General features: G+C 43.0%; 1 protein-coding gene across 16 annotated transcripts in view; it reads right to left on the reverse strand.

Annotated features, from left to right (window-relative positions):
• Positions 1-561: 561 nt before the first annotated feature.
• arvcfb (ARVCF delta catenin family member b) overlaps positions 562-22,399 on the reverse strand; it is a 215,336-nt gene continuing 193,498 nt past the window's right edge. For 8 of the 16 annotated variants that reach the window (XM_035639698.2, XM_035639697.2, XM_035639700.2 and 5 more), the window contains 9 exons: positions 19,620-19,747; positions 17,790-17,940; positions 17,175-17,367; positions 14,919-15,030; positions 14,446-14,536; positions 13,439-13,492; positions 11,096-11,187; positions 9,151-9,263; positions 562-3,689 (listed from right to left, as the gene is read on the reverse strand). In XM_035639698.2, coding sequence (XP_035495591.2) covers positions 9,162-9,263; positions 11,096-11,187; positions 13,439-13,492; positions 14,446-14,536; positions 14,919-15,030; positions 17,175-17,367; positions 17,790-17,940; positions 19,620-19,747 — 923 coding nt within the window. In that variant the 3' untranslated portion in view covers positions 562-3,689; positions 9,151-9,161. The remainder of the gene's footprint in view (positions 3,690-9,150; positions 9,264-11,095; positions 11,188-13,438; positions 13,493-14,445; positions 14,537-14,918; positions 15,031-17,174; positions 17,368-17,789; positions 17,941-19,619; positions 19,748-22,399) is intronic. The other 8 variants (XM_035639699.2, XM_047330951.1, XM_047330952.1 and 5 more) reach the window with 5 other exon arrangements.

Genomic DNA, 22,399 nt, shown 5'->3' on the forward strand with positions numbered 1-22,399 from the left:
TAGACTTACGATTTATACATGTGTTGCATGGACACTGACCCCCACCCACATACAACTACAAAAAAAGGGGGGAAAGTAGCTTCTTTTGAAAATGTAATTCTTTGCATAAAAATAATAACAGCACAGAACGATTAGGTAAAATCAACAATTAATTACAGTTAATAGACTTGCGTAAAAAAGATAGACAATAGACAATGCATTCAAAACTATAATTGTTCAGTATGTTATTTAATATAATTAATACAATACAAAGTATCTTGGAAAACTGATACCTAATGTAAATTATTTATGTACATATCATTCATGTATAACATACAATTGCCACTTTGCATTGTTGAAATTTACATGTTTTTCCACATAGTGCTTAGACGTTAAAAAAAGAGTTGTTGCAATATTAACTGTTTACTGTGAGCAAACGCATTCATGTTTCCATTTTTGTCATTTTGGGTTGAACTGTCCCCTTAAAACTCTGGGATGGGTTATGAGAATTGTTATACTCTAGGTGCTGCTATAATGACAGGAAACTTGATAACAAAATAAGACACAGGGAAATGCGATAAGTTTCTTTTCAGGCATGATTTATTGAAAACACACCAAATTTATACTCTACAAACCAGTATTTTACTGTTATGTTTAACAAGCGTAATATTTGCCTCTGGGTATTAGTAAAATCAACATAATACATTCTGTCACTGTGGCATAGCTTCTGCTGGCTACGAAAGCATTAACAACTTTACTCCTCTAGGAAATCAAAACCAATTTTCTTTCGAATGACTCTCTCTTTTTAAAAGTTTTATAACACAATGTGATACAAGGCAGAAACCCACCAACAGTCTAAAACTACTTGGATTGGGGGGCGGGGCTGGGGGGTGCGGGACAAATGATGAATGAGTGACTTGAGTGGAGGAAAAAGGGAGGGGGCGGGGGGGTTTGACACAGTCGGAGCGGGGGAGAGAGGTGAATGGACGGGATGGAGAGATGAAAGGGGGGGGGTTATATAAAACACACTTATCTTTATATACCATGGAAAAGGTTAAGGCACATGATAGGTACAAACACATCTGCTACTGAGTAGTACAGTTACTTTATTTTGACGGTCTTGAATCAAGTTATATCTACACAGGTAGGTTTGCCTGACTCGATGTGTGTCCGCGTCCTGCATTTATTTTACAGCACAGTTGCTCGGCTTTTTTATTTTGTAAATGTACAATGTGCTGCACATCCACAAAACCAAAAAAACCCTTTTTTTTCACGAGTGCATGCAAATACACCTCCGGATCCTTTGGTTGTGGTACTGCACAGTGCAGTCAGGAATAGACAAGTCATATGGGTCTATGTTGTTGTGAGGGTTCGGCATCGTCCGATGAGAGCACACACTTCTGAGGACACACAAAAGGTTTGCTGGGTATTATCATATTAACTATATTAACCTCAGGAATTAAAATCTATACAGTAAGTTGTTGTTGTTTTTTTGGAGTTTATTGATTTTTACCACAACGTACATTTTTGTAAACACTGTGTAAAATTATGCAAGCTTTTATAAAGTCACATACGCCACAAAGAAAAATCAGACTTCAATGCAGGCACATGCCGTTCAACTCGATGACGCATGAGTGATACCAAATCTGATTGGACTCTCTTTCTGTCCCCCGTTCAAGCAGGAACAGGAGACAGGAGGCTGGAAAAGGAGACCATACACGTAACAACTTGATTTTGAACGTAGTCTCATCGAGCAAGAGAAAAAAGGCAATAAGATTTCGTATCTGCTTTCCTTCTACATCTTGATTGCTCACCCTATAACGTTGTAAAAATATATACTATATGACCAAACTTGATGTTTTTTTTTATTTATACAGTCTGATGCAACTATTTTATTTTGCCTTGAATATCCAGCTCCACTCGTCCATCTCTACTCTTCCCCTGCACATGAATGAATTAATATAATATCCAAATGACACCACACAAAAAAAACTGGCACTTGGAGAGAACAAAATATAAACATCTGTACAGATTTTTCTTCATGCTCACGACTTGAATATTTCTCTTTAAGATGCACCTGTGAAGGAGGATTCAGGGTTCGGTGGTCTGAATGAATCGGAAACGAAAACTGAAGGGACTTTTATTAACACCACCATCTCTCGTCTGTCTCATTACCTCTGTCTGACCCTTTGAAGACACAGGGGCTGCCAGACCATATGTTTCCATCGCCTTTAGAAAAGAACACTGCAGATAAACTTGTTATTTCTGTAACCTTTTTTTTTTTTTTTTTTGGACAAATACAAAATATAAATAAGTGATCGTCGGCATAACTCGACAACATTTGACACACATTTCAGTTACGTGGTTATTTCTCGCTTACAAACGTGGTGAGCCTTTGTCAAATGAGATGTGCTTTCCAAACAACGTGTTATTAATATACAACTAAGCAGTCCGTAGTTTTTTGTGTTATTTTCCTTCATTTTTCCCTTTTTTTTGTTTTGTTTTGACCCTAATATACATTTGTATAAAACCAACAAAAAATCTTTCAGATCTATCCTTTCAACAAGAGAACAATCGTCTTTCTCTCTTTTCAAAAACACAAATCATATATAAACAAAAAAATGCCTTATATCCTTTTTACTACACATCATCGACAAAGAGCAACCAACCAGGAAACTCGGTGTACCACGTTGCTTCACAGCGGGAGTAGTTCCACATGTAACCACAGCTCTGTGACCGGAGGTCAACATGCCTCTTGGCTCATACATGTTGACCACAATGAAGCGGAAAAGTCCCTCCATTTTGTCTTACTTTTGCAATGCAGTGTTACCAAAAAGTGTTACTCCGTCAGTTGTATACACACATTGTCACTTCCTCCAGACCACAACTTGCAGACTCTTTGTTTTATTAAAATGGAAATCGATCACCTGTTAACCATGTTTGATTTCAAAGCATCTCAGTGCACTTTTTTTTTGTCGTATTTGCTTTTTGAAAAAAAACCCACAGTGAACCAAATGGATTGTAAATCTATGAGAGCAGGCTGCTGGGCGTACATTTCCACCCACTATGCTGCATCTCTTCTCAGCCTCGGCTTCTCTCCTTTTGACTTTTTCCTTTCCTCGCGTCCATCCCACCATTCTGAAAACAAACATTCAGTGACCTTCAAACACGCCAACCCAAACCTGTTTCACATCTAAACATCAAACGCTCGACAACAAACTGCGAGTAAAATCCTCCAGAATTTGAGACACAATCACCTTTCAGATGTAACAAACTCATCGACTTTCCATTTCCTCTCCGACAGGTTTCCGTCCAACACACGTACGCTTTACCATTCACTTTCTTCGTTTCACGCCGCCGACCTGCTACATTTCCATACCTTCGACGCCGGCCCTTTGTCTGTTTCTTGTCAACCGCAGAGCTCAGCAAGAGTCAACACTTAGAAATCACACGATGTCCAGTGGGAATGTAGATATGGGAAAGTAGTAAGAGTAGTCACTTTTTATCCTTTTGAAAATTTTCTCCGAAAAGCATGAGAACGCTGGCTGCTGCTGGGTAGTCGCTGATGTGATCTTTTTTTTCTTTCTTTTTTTTCGAAATCCTCTTCTCTGTACAAAGTCCAACTTCAGAGGTAAGCTCCATGTGAAATGGCAGTGGTGATATGAGAGGTCCTCCTCTAGCTGGGGTGGCGCTCTGTTCTTATTCTAAGCCTAGAGCACATGGACAAGAGAGAAAAATATTAGAAGAACCACTTCTTGAGTTTGCAAGAACAATTAATGAAGAGTTTCCGCCCAAAATGCTACGTGATGAATAAGACTGACATGCCAAATGACAAATTGAAACTTCAACACTGCATTGAGAGTTAAAGGATAGAGCTGGCAATATTATAAACTTTTGTTATTGTCTGCAAATTACATGAAAAGACCAAAATGAATGTGTCAGTCTGTCTCTCAACAGCTAACCTCCAAGAACTTACGGTGGCATTCATCCTCAGGGCCTATTTGTTCCGTCTGACAACACAAAGCTTTAAAGCTGCAACATTTATATAATAACAGTGGGAGAAAAAAAACATGTGTATTTTGCGAAAATTTGCCTATATGGACAAACACACAGAGAATAAGCACCCAACTTCCGCTGCCCGTAGCTCTAGGGAGCGTCTTAGCACCTTTCAGCTCTTTGTTTCGGTTTCCGGCCCGCCCAAGAAGAGTAAATCCTCTAATCGACCATGTCCACATCCAAAGTAGGGAGCTGTTTCCAACCCCCCCAAAAATACTCTGACGGAACAACTGTAAGGAGCACTTCGCAGCTAAAGAACCGGCTATTTCCCCCATGAGTTGGTAAAGGCCAAAAACAGAGCTATAGTAAACAGTGAATTTTGACTTTACGTTTGCAAGTTGACCAAAACCCAGGACTCCAAATGAATGTTACTCCTAGTCTGGTAGATGTGTAAATGGGCAACTGTTTGCTAAGACAACCTGTTGTGCCGTCCCTACAGTTACCGAGGGTGCTGCAGCTATACTCCACATTTGTACTGTAGTCTCTCCAGCCATGCAACACTCCACCTCGCTCACAGAATGTCTTAAAGAACCCCCCCAGTCACGTTTTAAAGTATATCAAAAATAATCTGCTATGCCTAATATTTTGTTTAACATTGTTTACCCCCCTGAAAAAGTTTTGTAAAAAAACCACTCTGAAATGGGTCTGGAAACCATCCACACACTCTCCCTCATCGAGGAATTCTGAGACGATGAAAATTCACGATATGCAAAAAAAACCCACAGGCCCCGCCCGCCACCGCTGCTCGCGCCAGTGGAAGAACGCGCGCAACAAGATGGCGGGCGGCAATATCGTTCCTCAAATTGCAGAAAACTGCACAGAAAACACCTCTACAGTGACAACATTTGCTCAGATACCAGTCCCTTTAGTCAATGTGAGACATTTTAGAGGACAGAAACAGAAGAAAAACACTTTTTTGAGTGGAGGGGGACTTTAAAGGTTTGTTGCACCATTTTTTTGTTTTACTGCACATTTAAACAACTGGTACGCTTGTTAGTGAAATTCTATGGCACAGAGGAATAAGTTGGATCAGACTTCAGCTACACAGACAATACTTGGACTTGTCAATGTGGGTTTTGGTCTTTTCATGAGATTTGTTGACAGTAAGAAAGATTTCCCTTTTCCCTTGAAACGTCAAACAGAAAAAGTCATTTTCGGAACGACATTCATCATCAGTGGATTTGGAATGAAACTCTCCAGTTTAATTCCGCTTATGTAAGACAAGACAGCTAGACAATCACTTGGCATTATAGCGCAGCACTTGACGAGTCTCGTCACCGTCAACACATGAGATGACAGGCCAGATGGCAAATGGAGGCATGAGACAGCAAAACAGATGCTGAAGTGTGCAAGATGAAATCCCGCATGTGCTCAATGGAAATCACTTACCTGATGGTTTCGTCGTCACCATTACCTGAACCTGGCTTTTTTTACTGAAGTGGGCAAAATTACGATGGATACGAAAAAGTCATCCTGTGATGTATTTCCTATGATAGTGCAATGTATGGAGATGAAAGAACTGGACAGATGGCCACTGACAAAGATGACTGAGAGAGGAAGATGACAGGAGGCCTCTGGCACAGCAGAGGACAACAGCAGTGAGGAGGAGGAGGAGGAGGAGGAGGCAGGAAGTGATAGAAATGCTGCTGATACAACAATGACGACTACTGAAGCTCACCCAGATCATTTGGCAGCCTTCCAAGTCATTAAGTTGGACAATAAAATATGGCGGGTCAGTGACACCAAAAGGCAAACAGTCACTTTTGAAGCTGCGATGAAAATTCCTGCAGGTATGAGGACATTAGGGATTTAGATTTCTAACCCGGTGGTGGGCTGTGACCGCCACCGTTGCTTTGCAGCACGGCTGCGTGAGCATGATAAATTGGAAAAATAATAAAAGATAATTTGCTTTAGGTTGCAGAGGGATGCTCTTAAAAACAGTTTCAACAGAAAGTTGAGGTTGTAGTTGTAGCTCTATTCACCGAAACGGATCTTTTTGCTGAATTGCACTTGGTTCCGTCTCCTGAGAAAGACACCTGAGCTTTTCTATCCCCATGACTTAACTGGAACATAAGTTACATAAGGAACCACTTAGTAATCATTTATACCGTGAATCCGAATATGAAATATTTAAATCAACGACCTCAAAATGTATGTAAATTGAATTCATGTCCGCTCAGCCTCAGATTACATCACTGCCTTCTGCATTCAATGTGTGATTTGTGTGCGCTCGCGTTATATGGTATATGTTGGCTTCCATCAGTCACCTTACATGAATTATTAATCTGAGATAGTCTTGCCCTGACCCTGGAAATGAAGAAATGGTGTCTACGACAATGTAGATAGGAGAGGAGATATATGTACATGTGCACACAGTATGTGTGCGTGTGTGTGCATATGCTTTTTCCTTCTCCCTACTGCTTTTCATTACGGGATGACTGAGTCTCTGCAGCATCCGCAGAGTCGGAGAATAAGAATAATACCCCTTCATCATTTGCAGTCAGTTTGAGCAAAAGGCTGCCGGGGGAAGCTGTGAGTGAAGCTGCGTGTACGCTTTAATCAGAAAGCTGGTGCTGAATTGTAAACACCGACCAAAGCCTGATGCTTTTTCTTCATGTATTACAGAGAGAGAGATGTCACGTTCTTTTTCTTTTTTTTTTACAATTGCATGTTGATAATTTGGATGTGCATTGACTCTTCACTAACCCCAGCCACCCTTAGCTACTGTTGCTATGCCGTCTAAGCTTTCCCTTCTTGCACAGGCACACACGCAGCTTATAATAAAAAACGGGTCCATTTTTACCACCATTTTTTTCGATTTTAGGTTTTTCATTTCTAGACTTCTGGCTGAAACGAAAAACTTTTGCTCTGGGAATTTTGTTATCAACTGTATCTTAAACTACTGTATCTAGTGACATTTTCATTGTGTTTTCAAATTGATAAAAGACAGGTTAGATGCATGTGCCAGGAAATAGTCAGCACCCTCAACAACTGATGATCCACATAGAAGACGTATTTCTGTATTGTACCTAGTAAGCTATATTATAAGCAATTGCAAACAATGCAATTTTGGGGTGATGAGTTTTGTTGTGGCTGCAGGACAGAGAAGATGTGATGTGTTTATTGTGTCACGAGAAGAGTCCATATGATATGAACGCCCTCCTCTTATGGTATTCACGACCTTGGACCTCACATGAATTTCACTCACATGTTCACAGGTCGTGACATGTTTGATAACATTTTCAGAAATGGCAGAGGCCAGGGTAGTTCATTTTCCATTGGGTGGTAAATTGATATTTAGTAATCTTATAATACGTCTGCGGGAAATGACGATATACACAACAGCTTCTCTCCTTCTGACATTATGCCTTTGTATTACGTTCTCCGCATCCGTGTTGCTGTCGCCAAGCATACCAAGTATGGGACTTCCCATGTCATAACCACAAGCTCACAAGTTCCATATGAACGCTGCAAAAGAAGATGTGCATATCCTTGACTGCATCTTAAGCTAGAGCAGGTTTATTCCACTTCTGGATTCCATACTTTTGCTCTTGTGGTATGGAATTTTGGAAAAGCTTGAGAAAAAGGCAGCACACTCTTTGAAATGAAACGTGTCGCTCAATGCAAACTGCTTCAATAATAGGAAAAAAATCCCAAGCTTGACAGGCCCTCTATGCCGTACGGTTGTTTGAGGGAGGAGTCTAGTTAACGGTCAATTAGACTACAACACATACGTCATATTTGATCAAAAACCACCCTGGCATTCTGTTACATGAAACACCAGCATCAGGTGCATTTCAGACGTTTTCTCTGTCATGAACAATCTTGTAATCCAAATTTTTGGAACGTCGTTCCTTCAATCTACACATGCAAGTATGTGCAACATGGGTTAGGTGGGGAAAAGTTTCACGATGAAACCCCCCCACCCTGAATCAGTTGGGATTCTGGTGGGAGCGGGGGAATCAAATAGGGCTGGGCGATAAAACGATAACGATATGTATCGCGATTGACACGCAACCAATATCAATAGAAAATGAGTTCGATAGAACGTATCGATACATTTTTTTTTCCTCGTTGGAAGAAACCGGAGCAAAGAGTCTAGCTACGCCGGCCGCTAGATACGCCGGCACTCGTCCTCTGGTACCTAGCAACGTATGGAGTGACACGCCTAATAGCCAATCATGTAACAGTATCACTATTTGGTCGCGCCGTCTCGTTGGCTCGTGTTTGTGTTTCTTATGTCATAAAAATGATCGATAATTATCGATATGGACCGATATGAAACACTTATATCGCGGTACAGTTTCCAGCCATATCGCCCAGCCCTAGAATCAAAGGCAGTGCACGGGCCGACGCTCGTCGACCACAACTCTCTGTTCTCGTCATATCACCATGCAGGCAGTACCATGTGTCCTCTTTACTTTTTAAGTTTCTGTTTTTATGTTTCGGTCTGGTTTTGGTTTTGATTGGTTTTTTTCTTCTTTCGGTGACGTCTTCTTTCTCATAAGTATGTTTGTGCTTGTCGTTTTCGGTTGTTTTGGTGTTCCAATGATTGGATTTTGGTAGTTATTCGATTCCCTTTTGATTTGTTTTGTTGTTTGTTATCTTCACTTTTGAGTTTTCCAATTACGTGCAGTTCAATTTGGTTTCTAATCACTGTATTTTAGTTTTTTTGTTGTCGTTTTGTTTGCTTTGGTTCTGGTCCTATTCCAATCATCGGATTTTTGGTGTGCTTCTTAGATTCTAAGTTGTCCATGCCTGATATTTGAGTTCTGATTGGCGGCTAAAAGCCCATTTTTCAGAACACGTCCTCAGTTGTGGACCCCGAGATCACAGAGTGTTTCGGCCGTCTATCACAATAAGGGTTAGAGTCTGTCCAAATATAGAGGGTTCAAATACAGCGCGAACACGAAATTCTACATAAAATGAAATAATAAAAAAGCTGACTGCTCTGGGTGCAGGGTGACAGCAGGTCTACGTGACACGGTGTGAGGATGAAAGGAAACGACGAACAAGCGGGGGGAGGGAACGGGAATGAGAGAGGGTGCTACGATCCAACTCGAAAGGTGAAGGTTGTTATTTTGTTGTTGTTGTGCTTTCATTTTGCAGACCTACCATGCATGCATTTAGACCCAGGAGTCAACAGGCTGGGGCTTAACATCACAAGCGTCCACCAGACTGACCGCAGGCCTGTTACTCCTGATATAGTGTTTCCTATTTGTGTCATTCTGTGGCCACAGGAGGACGGGTTAAAAAAAACAACAAAAAAAACAGCAAAACAAAAAGAGGTCAATACATTTCAGGAATACACTCACTCACGCACGCACACACACACACACACACACACACACACACTCTCATGCATCCAGGATCAGAGAAACCGTTGTTAGTTCCCTGCCTTGAGGAGAGCTGGGGAAGAAGTCAGAGTGATTACAAAACAGCAGAGCAAAACATGCAAATGAAGGAGGAAGAGAGCGGGTTACGCAGCCAAGTTGCATTCAAAGGGGGCGGAACACCTCTGGTGTACAGACGGCAGACTTTAGACGACGGCAGTGGGGTAGCTCTTATACGGCCTGTGCACTCTGGAGACACACAAGCTGGGATTAGTCCTGCGACTTCCGGCGCTGGTGGTAAAAGTATTTGCCCTCTCAAGATGCGACGGTATAACTTGAGCTCCGAATGGTTTCGTAGTTAAGCTAAAGAAAATGAAGAGTAAAATAAAAACAATTATTAAACCCTGAGGTCACGAGGTGGAATACTGACGCTCCTACTTTTCTTCTGTCAGCTGCTTAATTGCATCTTTAATTTGTCAAAACTCTGTAACTGTTATGGTATAAAAGCCTCTTGAGCAGCTTCATGACATCATGTGACACTTGAACTTGCCACCGAAAACTACACTATTGAATATGTTCAGGTTGTGTCACTGCACAGGTTTCACTTACTGATTCCTCGGATTAGCCCACAAAGTGCCTCCGATCATTTATCAATGAAGTGTAAAAGGTTATCATTAACGAAATGAGGAAGAGTTAAATTCAAGAGCATTTCAAGTACATTCAACAGTTGCTATAATTCTGGGAAAGTAAACTTCCTGCGTTGCTCTGAATTTGAGGCAACCTTTGGTTTCCTTTTGAAGTTTTTGCTTAAACACAGGCAGCGATACTGACAAAATGCAAACAAAGAAAAATCATAGGTTAAAAATAAAACTCCAAAATAAAATACTAAATTCTCACAAAATTTTACACAAACTGTTTCTTTCGTAAAACTTGAATAACTGCCTACCAATGGAAAAATATTTGTTGCTGTAAAAATTCCAAACACTTTTTTTAAGAGTTAGTTTGAACCTGCATGGAGAAGCAGATACTGTATATGACAGTTTATGACCATGCTCCATGACATACGCCGAGCTAACGTTAAAGGGGCAGTAAACAATCTTTCTCCAAAATGGCTGACTGCCCCTTTAATTGGACTCTTTGCTGTGGTCAATTTACGATCCCATCATCTAACACTCACATGGCTCAAACGTAAAACTACAGGAAGCACTTTGGAGTCGGCGGACACGTTGGACGTCCTCCCGCTGCTCGTCATCGAGGGCCGATTGCCAATTAGCTCGACAACAAACAAACTTTGGCTGCTGCGTGACGCGGATGTATAATCAGGGGACAACCACCTGACAATGCGGCAGTCTCTCCACCGTCGAGGCAAAGGTCGTCTCCGCGAGGAGCGCTCGTTTGGCGGTTCTTTTAATCAGTCCCCGATTAATTACCTCAGAGATGCCAAAAGCTTACACTCAATTAACTGGTGGCCCACAGATCTGAGGCTGGCCAACAGCGCTGAGCTGCAGCGGGCGACGCCAACGGAGATCGACAACCACCAGCCTATTTAACGAATCTATGGGTATTAATAGCCCCTAATGAGGACCACCGCTGAAAACATGAAGAGAGGAGGAAAGAGATACAACGCATACAACAAGGATATAGGACATGACAATATTTCAATGAGACATCGTTATCGCATCCCCCCTGATCCCCCGCGGGAAAAATCAAAAGAGGCCTCTCTGTACCTTTAATGGCTCCCGTTCCGTCAGGTCCACTGAGCCGTCGACTGCCTGGTATTTGCATTCCTTGTCCCTCTGGTCGATGGTGGTGTAACCATCTATGAGGCCAGGGAACAATGGTCAGTTAACTCCTTTGCAATAATCCCTGATAATTCACAAAGCCCGCCGCTCACGCCTGGTGTTAACTACGGTCGCGAGTGATCAGGTGTGAACGAAAGCAAGCAGCGCGGGGACACATTTAGAGGTGGCTTCAGACGCATGTGGCCACATCCTCTCAGCGGGGTCAACAGACGTGTCCTGGGCTACGAGTTGTCCTCTGACCCGCTGCAGATGCTTGATGAACCCAACGTATTTTTACACTTCTCAGTGTTTCCCATACACTGAACTATTTCATTTTTTCGCTATTTCAAATGAGTACAACCTTGATTCCATTGCAAAGCTCCTCGTAGCCCATTGATTGGCTCAGCCGCACCTTGCGAACCAGATCACCTGACATAGATGTTAATACCAGGTCTGGACAGGACCATTGGAGAGCGTCCTCCGACCCATACGGCCAGATGGGTCGTTTCTGAAGCAGCGCATTACGACCTATGTGGTCGTTTTTTCAAAGACGGCGGACCTCTGGCGGCAGTTATGTACACAGCCGCTAGAGGTTGGCAGTGGACCTTATCTTAACAAGCTCATTAAACATGCGTTGTTAAAGCAAACATAGCCCCACAATGCTCTGAGGTGAAAAGTATTCGTGGCTTGCCTCCTGTCACCGGTAAAGATGCTATTTCAGTGAACGTCACAGTTACGACAAAGTTCATTGTTTGAGTTGGAGCATTGTATTTTTTAACCCGTGTTGAACGGCAGAAATGTTTGCGGCTCTGGAACATTTACCAAAGTTGTTGGGCACAAAAAAATTGTTTAAAGATGCCTCCGCATTTTTACGTTTACGCTCGTCTTATCTTGATGATACACGACCCTGACCTCATAACTGTCTAAAAGATGAGCTCGCACATATTCTGGCTCAGGGCCACCACTTATCGAGCTGAGATCTGCCCTATCCAGTTAAAACCTCTCAGAGGGATGCATAATATATTTATTTGAGTTAAGCCCTACAAGATGACTTCTATCAAAGCCAAAAACGTTGGGAAAGCTCATGACCGGTGATGTCCAAACCTGTTAGGAGTAACCCAAAAAAGCTGAGTCTACGTAGAGACACGCACCAAAGTCATGATGAGACACCGCGAAAATGTTCATAAAATATTTTTGATTAACCACGAGTGAGACAGTGATATATTTGGTTCCGTCAAAACCATCAGTTTTAGTAGATATAAATCAATCACACAGCTCCCGCACAGATTCAATCACTTTTCCACCACTCAGCATGAAGTGCATTCATACAAAAAAGAAATAGGGCGATGTATTTACTTATTCATTTATTCATTAAAACTACTGATAGCAGAGCAATGCAGATATTTGGAGGTAAACTATGCAGTTTAAACAATGTGATTGGATGGGGATGTCTAGGATGCTGTAGGTCATGCACCCAAATCTAATGTACAGTATTCATTCTTAATCACATACATTGCACAAGTTGCTCCAAGTATTTACTTATAGTCATAGCTATTCACAAATATCATTATAAGATAATGACATAAAGCCTCAATAAATTCGTTACCTACATTATTTGATTACACTCACCAACACTAAGGTCTCATTTAAAAATCGGACGACATAAAAGTCATCGTAAAAAGCTTCAGAAATGAGTCTCTATGTTTTAGGACGCTTGATAAATACAGGCCCAGAGGCGTGGAGGTAAACCAACGTGATACACCCTGAGAGGGTAACTTAGGCTCTGAGGGTGAAAAACCAAACGTAACCCTCAAAAGTTACTTCTTCGTGGCAACAACTTTTCTTTTATCTTATTTTGTCTTTCCCCAGGAGTCACAAGATTGCTGATTTTGTTCAAGTAAGAAAAGAGGGACTGTGAGAATTTGCACTTCAAAGTGTGCACAGCAGAGGAAATCAGTCCTATGACATACTGGGTGTGTATTCATTATGCATTAAGAGGAGAACCACCCACATCGTTTGGTGCGGAGCTCCTAATGAAGGCCCAGCTTTGTACAAACATCTTGTCAAGAGAGGGGTCTTGCACACAGCATCAAAGAGTGTCTTGTCTGAAGCTCGGCCCAAAGCCATCATACCAAGATTAGTGTGCTCAGCGGTTTGACTTATCTGATTAGATCATTTTGGCAACGCTCTAAGAACTTGCAGAGGAGATGTGGAATCACAGCTGGAGACGGATTAGAGGGGGAGCTAACTGGTCTTTGGCTGAGGACAGTCATGGAGTCTGGCTCTTACCTGGACCCAGCTCATCCATAGGTATCATATCACCACTGCCACATTTCCTGGTGCCTGAAAAGCATTCATATGCCATTTGTACAAAAGCGGCACACGCACGCACACACACACACACACACACACACACTGAGTCACTGAGCCAAAACTGCTGCTGCTTTTCCTGGGTGATGGTTCTCGGGCCAAAGATTGAACAATGCAAACTCAGAGCGGGCAGGCATGAGCGCCGCATGCATGTATGGATGCAAAATTTTTTTTTAAAATAGAGCAGCCAAAAAGTCAGGACAGAAATTTGCTGCTATATGCTTTTGACTCCTCTGACGAAGAGATGTTTGTTGTTGGGCCAATGTACTTCACAAATCAGCCTCCCTCCCTCCCTCCCTCCCCGACACATACAACACCCCACAGCTCCCCCACACAGGGATGAGAGTAACAATGTGCTAAGCAGGGGGGCTTCAATGTAATCATGAGCTCCTTGAGCCCAATCCTGTCATGTTATGTGGTTAACTGCATTTCCAGGGCTTCTTAAATGGTAGGAATAGTTATATTCTTTGAGTTGTCAATAAATCCTGTGAAGTGGCCCAAAAGCAAAAAGGACATCAAAATCAATTTAAAAAGTACTGTGTGTGTGTGTGTGTGTGTGTGTGTGTGTGTGTGTGTTTGAAGCCGAAAATATATTTCATTTGTCTCTGCTGTGGAGCTCCATTGTTTCCAAAAACCATGAAAACACATCTGTTTCACTCGGGTGACATGTTCCATTATTAAAGTGAACACGGGCACTGTACTGCAAGACATTTTGGGGGTTTTGGTGTTTTCATGGGATTTGTTTCCAATAACAAATTAAAATTTGTCACTGGACAACATTGAATCTTTTCTCATTTTGCTGAGAGTCCTTGTGGGTATGTTTGTATTTTGTTCCAAAGCCCACCAACTTGTCCTCTAAATGGGCCAAAAACACAGACCCAGACACAAAGACGCAGACACAGACAAAGACACACTCTTTTACTGACCTTGGTTCTTCTCCATCAGGGGTAGAGTGGTGTCGTCATAGCCTGGCTTGCCATTCTTGGTTGCTTTAGGAGTGGCTGTCACTGTGGGCTGCTAGAAGTGAGCAGCACGTTAACATGACATCATACAGCTCAAACAGTGCATGTGCAAGGAAGAGGTTTATTTTCTCTGTTAATGCCTGGTAAAGATTGAAAATATATTTGACTATTTACTATTTACACGCTGGCAGATGAAGATAGGTAGTTGTGTGATTAGTAACATCAGAATATAAAGATTGTGTTTAAATGTTATATCTGTACCACCCTGTTCCATACACATTCTGTATACACACATTTCATCTCTCATTATTTTACCTAATGATGCAACTAATCATGTATGTCAAAAATACTCAAATCTTTGTGGGAACTCAATCAAAAAAATACTCTATATCCACAAATAGGTCAAGGAAAACAACACAACAAGAATGGTTCTGTACCTGGAAGTGGCTCTTGTTCCAGCCGTCCTTGGTCAAGGCGTTCCTCAGCTCCTTATAACTCCACACCGTCTGCAGCACGTGGGACGCCGCCTTATTTTCGCGCGCCGATTGGCTAAAAGGAGCACAGGACGGTAGAAATGAATTGAGAAATTACCTGACCAAGAAAATAAATCAGAAACACCACCTGACCCCAAAACACTGACGGCTTGGGCGTAACGATGGTGGCACGCCGCTTCTGTGTCTATCAGTCTCTGTAGTCAAAGACTCCGCGTACCCTGAGTGGCTCCGGGGGTGCCGTTTTTTAATTCATAGTCAGATGATCGCACGTTTCCCTTCATTAACTTCATCTGAGCCACCGGTATTAATTACACGGGCGTGGGGGCTCACTTCAAAGAGAGCTGATCTCGCAGGGGGTGAGAGGAATCACAGCTATTCGGTCCTTGTGTATATTCGCGCCAGTTCGGCTGACTCTCTGTATGATCAATACTTCACGACAAAGCGACGAGCCTTTGAGAAGTGCTCTTGATCCTAAATGAGGTGTTGTGCAGACTCACTTCATTTTGGAAACGGCTGACATCATGATAATATGAGACACCGCCTCGAAACACCAGGCCATAATGTCTGTTAGTTTTCATTATCAAGTTGTTGAGGAGAACTTTGAGGAATGACTAATCACTTACTTGTATAAGCAGCCACTTCAGAGGCGCCCCTGTATAACAATGCCCTCCAGTTCTAAAAGCCTGTTAATTAATGTGTGGTGGGTAGTGGTGTGTGTGTGGGCTCGGGCTTGTTAGAGTATAGTGTTGTGGTAGCCAAGCTCGGGCCATTAGAGACACATTACATTATCCTGCATGAATACTAATATGAAGGCTCATGATGCAAATTGCATTCAAGGTCACGCTGTAATTATCTGTACTTTACATGTATAATGTATCCAAAGTATAGCTACACTTGGCCGCCATGGTTTACATGAATATGAACAAATACAAACTGTCGGACCCACAGTATGTGACTGAAGACACCAGACCAATCAGTCAGATCCGGTTCATTCACTCTCCCAGGTGGATCCGTCCTCCCTCCCATTCAGAGCGATTTTTGACCCGTCCTGAAACTGGCCAGGGGGCCAACCACAGCCCTTAATCTGACAAGGGGCGGGTTTGATATGGTGACTGACAGAGGAGCGCTGCTGAAGTATTTGGCGGCCATGATAAGAGCTGTTCGGATTCTCTAAATGCTTGGAAAAGGTGCTGAAATGCTTCCTTTCCTATCTCCTTTAGCATAGGGTACACTGGACTTTCCTATGCGAAAGGAAAGGAGAAATAGATGCCCCACAATTCATTGCAGCAGCGATATTTAATGTGACGCGCCATGCATGAACGTGTAGATTAAATCAGAAGAAGAAGAATGAGAGTATGAATATGACCCAGAAGGGACACAAGTCATCATGTAAGTTAGTGTTAACTATGAAGCATTTACATATGATGTCACACGGTGGTAATACACACTGAAAAATGCTGGATGTTTTCTGGATTTGTAGTTTCACCATAGCAGACGCACATCAATAACATCCGCCGTCGCATAATATTACGTGGTATAGTGTAAGTGAAGTCGGATTATATGAGCGCCGCTGTCTGATGTTCCAAAGTCCGATGAGTCCTCCTTTACACCTTTCCTTGACCTCATGACATTTTCCACTGAGGTCAAGGAATAGAAGATGGGAAAAGACGATAGCAGGGCCTATCCCAATCCACCCAGTCATTCGTTAAACAACCAAGATGGCTGCTGCTGATGTGGACAGGTCGATCGAATCTGGTATCGCAAGAGTATCACATGAACCAGGAAGCATTTACAGCATTTGTTGATACACTATCGCACACGTTTGCTTGTCCTGATCGGTTCCAATTCTTTCCAGTTGACTATCGCGATGCACTTCAGTAAATCATTGATAACGCCACTTTGAAATGAATAATGAGGTGAGAGACCTGCTGGTGATGCCAGGCTACAAGAAAATGGGAATCATTACTTGACGCAATGAGTATTTGGGTGAAGCGGGTGTTTGTTCAGCAGCATATTTTGTAATTAAAAAGCCAAAAGGTTCTGCCATTGTGTAATTGGATTCATCCATGTGTAAAAAAGAGTTGAAAAATCAATCCATAAACATAACTAAATAAATTTACGCCCTAATTTAGTCCAAATAAAGCAACATTAATGCTAACTTGCATTAAGTCGTGCGACATTTGACGCACAAAGTCTTACCTGGTCCTGTTGATGGCGACCAGCTTCTCGATGGCCTGGGCCTGGATGAGGGAGCGGGCGTTCTCAGAGCTCTCGGTGACGATCTCGTGGATTGTGTTGAGGATGGCGACCACGGTGTCCTCCTCCAGGTTCTTGGCCGGTCGTTGCTGACCGCTGGGCAGGTTGCTCACCAGGTCCCGCATGGCATAGCTTCCTGTAAGGGGAAGCAGGCGATAGTTCTGAGAAAAATACAGTTTAATACGCTTGATTGTTCAATGAGAAATTTCTCTAATTTCCGACACAATTCCAGTGTAGGGCAGGGCTTGGCTGAACATTTAAGTGCTTCTTTGCAAGGATTGTAGATTGTGTCCCCCATTTCTTGCAATAAGATTTCTGACAATATTTCAGTAGGCATAATTACAGCCAATAAGTCATCCTTGAGAATTGTTTTAAGAAAGAAGTTTTGAACTTATGCTTTAAGAAACTATACTGGTCATAGGCCTTTGACTCTTATTGTTATTGCAGTGGCAAAGCAAAAAATAATAAAAAAATAAGGGTGTCCACTATATTTGTTTGAAATGAAACGCTGTCTGATGTTCGTGTGGTATGGTATCTAAAGGCTTGTGTTTTTTGTACCGATCAGGTCCTTGTTGCGGCGGTCGATGGACAGGTTGCGCAGCGCGATGGCCACAGCTCGGACCACCTTGTCGGAGTCGGAGCGCAGCAGCTCCACCAGGATGGGAAGGCCCTTCTCCTTACGGACCGTGGCTCGGATGTAATTGGACCACTGGAGGGCAGACAGAGGGAATGTTGTGACTCCATTTTGTACAACGTCAACCTTCAACCACAAGGGTAGGCCTGGTGAACGAATAACATCCTGTCCGACATCTGGGGGGAGTCCAGGTCGCCTCCAGTCGAGGATCTTTTACTTTGGAATCCTTCACTCAGCAACTACGAGACAGCCCGGCGCTGCTCCTTGGTCTTGACTAATTCACGACACTGCACAGCGGGGCTCTGAATGGACATGTGATATAATTTGTCTTGATTTAAACATCAGTAGATTTTACATCTCATTTTTTTTGTAACATGAAACATTAAGTTTTACATAAAAGCGTCTCCCTTCCAAGACCTGACACCCCCAGAGATGTAATTACGCAGAGGACAGGCACAGCCTGAAACACTAGGTGGCAGCGGTGAGCCTCAGAAAAACACAGGTCAAATCCAGCGGTAGACGAATGAGGGAGGATTAAAAGAAGAAGCTCTCATATCCTCCCAAGGAGCAGGGACACGCTTTTGTCCAGATAGCACATGTGAGAGTGTGGCGGTTTAGTGGCCCTGCAGGTTCCTGAGCCTGGCCAAGAATTCTGATCTGCTTCAAAAGGGGGAAGAACAAGAAAAAGAAAAAAAACACCAAAGGAAAGAAGGATTTCTCCTCAAAATGCTCACCGTAGCTCAAAATCACTACTCGTGAATTATTCAGAACACTAAATGTGAGACCCGGGGCCGGATGGTAACCCATGCAACTTTCCACCGGAGCTAGGCAAGGCTGCTGCTGATGAATTCAGAGAACCGAGGGGTTTACACTCTAACGCATGGGTGTTGAGAGAAGCGTTGCAGCGATAATGCCGCCGTGGGCTGAATACAGCTCGCCTGATTAAAAAATTTAAAAAAATAAAGTGACTGCTTGCTTGAGGTGCCGCGCGTAAACTCGCTTCTGAAAAACGGACTTGGCCTGTTGATAACTCGCTGTCGCCTGCAAGCCAGACAGGCAGCAGCTCCGCGGCCACTCTAATGGGGATAAATGTCCGAACCTGGCTGCAGTGGCTCTCATATCATCCGTCATCGGAGGCAAACGTCCACCAGAGATGAGGAGTGTGACGTACATTGGTTATCAAGCCCCTATCTAGTTACTGAATCCCACCAACTGTTAGATGGAAGGTCCCAACCAAGAAAGGTATTAAAGAAAAACAGACTGCATCTACCATACGTATATATCTATAAATATTTTTTAAGATTCTATTTTTCTTTCCATTATTCTGTTTTCACATGCTCAACGATATCTGGCTGTTATGGTCTGTCAACATTGGCAGAATGTTTTTTTCTGGTTTGCAGTCCCCAACCATCCCGGCAATCGATTTTTGATAGATTTTACGGTGTGAACGGCCTGCTGCCTGGTTCATTTGTGCCTCTATCTCAAGATTTACTTCTAAACAGTTGCTATATGGTTTGCAGAGATACAGTGGATTTACACCACTCTGAGGTTAAAGCACCTTTGCAGGCCGTTATTCTCCTTTTTAATCCAACTGGATGTTTTTGCTCCAATTCAGCCAAAATATATGCCATTCAAAGGACAACAATGACGATAGATGCAAATAAAATGTAATATGAATTTTAAAAAACCTACAAGACAGACAGAGAGAGACAGACATTGTGTTGGTATTGTACCCTCCCCATCCCTGGACTCACGGTCCACTGTCCAGCACTGAGGTTTTGCAGAGCGCCAGCAGCGGCCTCCAAGGTGTTGTAGTTCTGGCTCTCCGTGAGCAGAGACAGGTAGAGCCTCACCACCTCCGGCTGATACAGCAGCTCAAAGCCTGCAGGGAAATACAGAGAAACACACACACACACACACACACTGGTCAGGACTCCGTTGCAGGACAGACGGGCCAATTATGCGCTGTGAAGGTACGGGCAGAACAGTGCTAGGGTTCCTCCGACCGTCGGGAGAGTTCTTCAGGACAAGGAAACTGTAAAGAAGCTTGGGTCTGATAACGGTGGACAGCCTCGACTAAGGCCACACAATTTTCACTTAAGTTTCAGTGGAAAATCACAGAATTCCACAGCATACGGGACACTGTAGAAAGTCTATAAAAAAACCTTTGTTAAGAAAAGTACTGACATGATCAGCAGTTGGAGAGACAAAGGCACCGATAATCATAAAAATTATGAATATCGGCGCCGATAATCGGCCAGGGCGATAAGCGGTCGACCCCTGCTGAGAAGTATTATGGGATAGGCATTATTGAGAGCAAAAGCGTAAAGTGTATGTCTTCGGGAAGAAGGCCTCAATTTTATTCCCTTGTGTAGTTTTGTTCTCGACTGCTTGGAGTCCTCCGGGAGGAGTGCAAACCCTTGTTGTGTAGTAGCCACAAAGACATATGCGTCTTGCAGACATTGTGAATGTGTAAAGTAGTGAAGTAATCGAAGCAAAGCCAAAAGTAAAGGCTTCAACAGGGGCACTATCTTCCATTACTCACTATATGGCTTTACAGTACTTGTGCTGTCTGGATTACAATAAAGCACTTGCTTTGAAACTAGCGGCTAAAACTGTCTTCTGCAGAAATACCATTTCACCAGCAGCTTCCTCCCCTATCCTCTACAACAGGTCCCAGGCAATTCTAAATCCTTTTCCTATCCATCTAGACTCAATTTAAAGAAAATATAACCCCACTGTTTCTTCCCATATCTTCTGAGGCCAGTATTTCCGAGGTTCTATTCGAAAACCCCTGTATTATGTGGGGAGGGATACATAGTTATCCTATTTGATTGATGCGCAAGGGCTGACAAGGCCCTGACTGCATTTTTTGAGACGTAAAAACAGAGAACCTTTTTCTAATATGAGTGCAGCTTGGGCCTGAATATAAAAGTATAAGTAAAAACCCCCTAGGAGGGCATCCTGAGGTATTTTTCATTCACTGACTTTTTTTCAGCAAAAAATAACAAAACACAACAAAGCACAGCGGAAGAGAGAAGAGTGGCATTTTTCGTGCTCGAGAAATAAAACTTGACGCACACAAACTGACAGTTGTGTGTCCAAAGCCACATCTCACACCCGTCATGTGCAGAGAGCGGGAAGCTGGGGGGCGAACTCAGATTCGGGCACAGCAGCGTAGTTGTTAACACTCCAAAAGGAAGCCTCTTCCTCCCTGTGGCGGTTCCCCTCCAGATCGCGCCAAGCCTGCTCCAGAGTGTGCGTGGGACGAAACTGCCAGGTCGGGAGGATGTGACTGTAGGTGCTGCTTGACAAATCGTCTATTTTCAAAGACGCGGCAGTCGCCATGATGCAAAAGCCTGGTTTGTTCCAGGGCTGACGCAAGAGGGGAGAGTTTGCAATCCAGGCACTAGGCAACATTTTGCAGGGCCTGTGGATTTGCAGGAAACACTCCGCGATCCAAGTGCACGTGAGAGACCACCCTGCAGGCGGACACTTCATCTCCCGGGGCGAATTCGATCTGCGCAAAACGTCGGCCGTGTTGACCCATTTGTTGCCCGGTTTGCATTTCTCGTTATGTAATATATCCCGCCAAGCCATGTTTCTTTCCTCTTGTAATTCCTTGGGTTGTGGTCGGGCAACTCGGCATGTAACAAATGAAGAGCTTCAGACATCAACAAAAAGAGGCGTGTACTGCTCAACAATGGAGGGAAATTCACTGGGCTCCGTAGACAACTGTATACCGAAGAATTGTGGTTGTTGGTGTTGTTGTTGTTTTTCAGGTTGCTAGGCAGTTGGGAGGGGGAGACGAGCTGTCAATGTGACATGGCCTCTGCTTTTTCTCAGGGCAGACTCACATTCTGTGACAGACTGCAAACATGATGAGATTGCGTAAAGACAGATGTTTGTGTGGGGGGTAGGCCGCTGAGCTTCTTTTTCACAGAGAATAAAACTACCGTTGCTAGTTATAGTCACATGTATGGCGGAGTCTCAGACACCAGTGGTGTTTCAAAGCTGACATATCCAAATGCAAAAAACCCCCATTGTTACGAGTAAAAGTCCTGTATTCCAAATGTTACTTTTGTGAAAAACGTCTTAGTGGCATTGACTTAAAGCTCGTTCGCTGTCTCTGCTCTCGTCAGCGTTGTTTTTAACAGTGAGATAAACACAGTCTGGTTTGCCGCATCAACTCAAAAGGTGATTATGTGTCAGACGTTGTTGTCCACAGCCTGTTTCCGCTTGTGGCCATAAAATCAAAAGGAAAAGTACTTATGAAAGCAGTGAAATTATTCTATATTTTCATACTGGATTACTATAAATTGGTCAATTCGGTAATTTTGCATTTTATAATCTAATAATGTTTTTCATAGTACACTTACACATAGTACAGTGCTCTTGAACAAAATCAAAAAATGTTGAAAAAATAGTTCCCCAAAATGTACAAATACGAATACTATTTCAGTCAATCGTACTAGGTTTGTGCTCCATCACCGTCACAAACATGTACATGAATCAGCAAAACGTCTCCTCCGAC

This window comes from Scophthalmus maximus, chromosome 3, assembly GCF_022379125.1.
Source record: "Scophthalmus maximus strain ysfricsl-2021 chromosome 3, ASM2237912v1, whole genome shotgun sequence".
In the NCBI taxonomy this organism is placed as follows: domain Eukaryota; kingdom Metazoa; phylum Chordata; class Actinopteri; order Pleuronectiformes; family Scophthalmidae; genus Scophthalmus; species Scophthalmus maximus.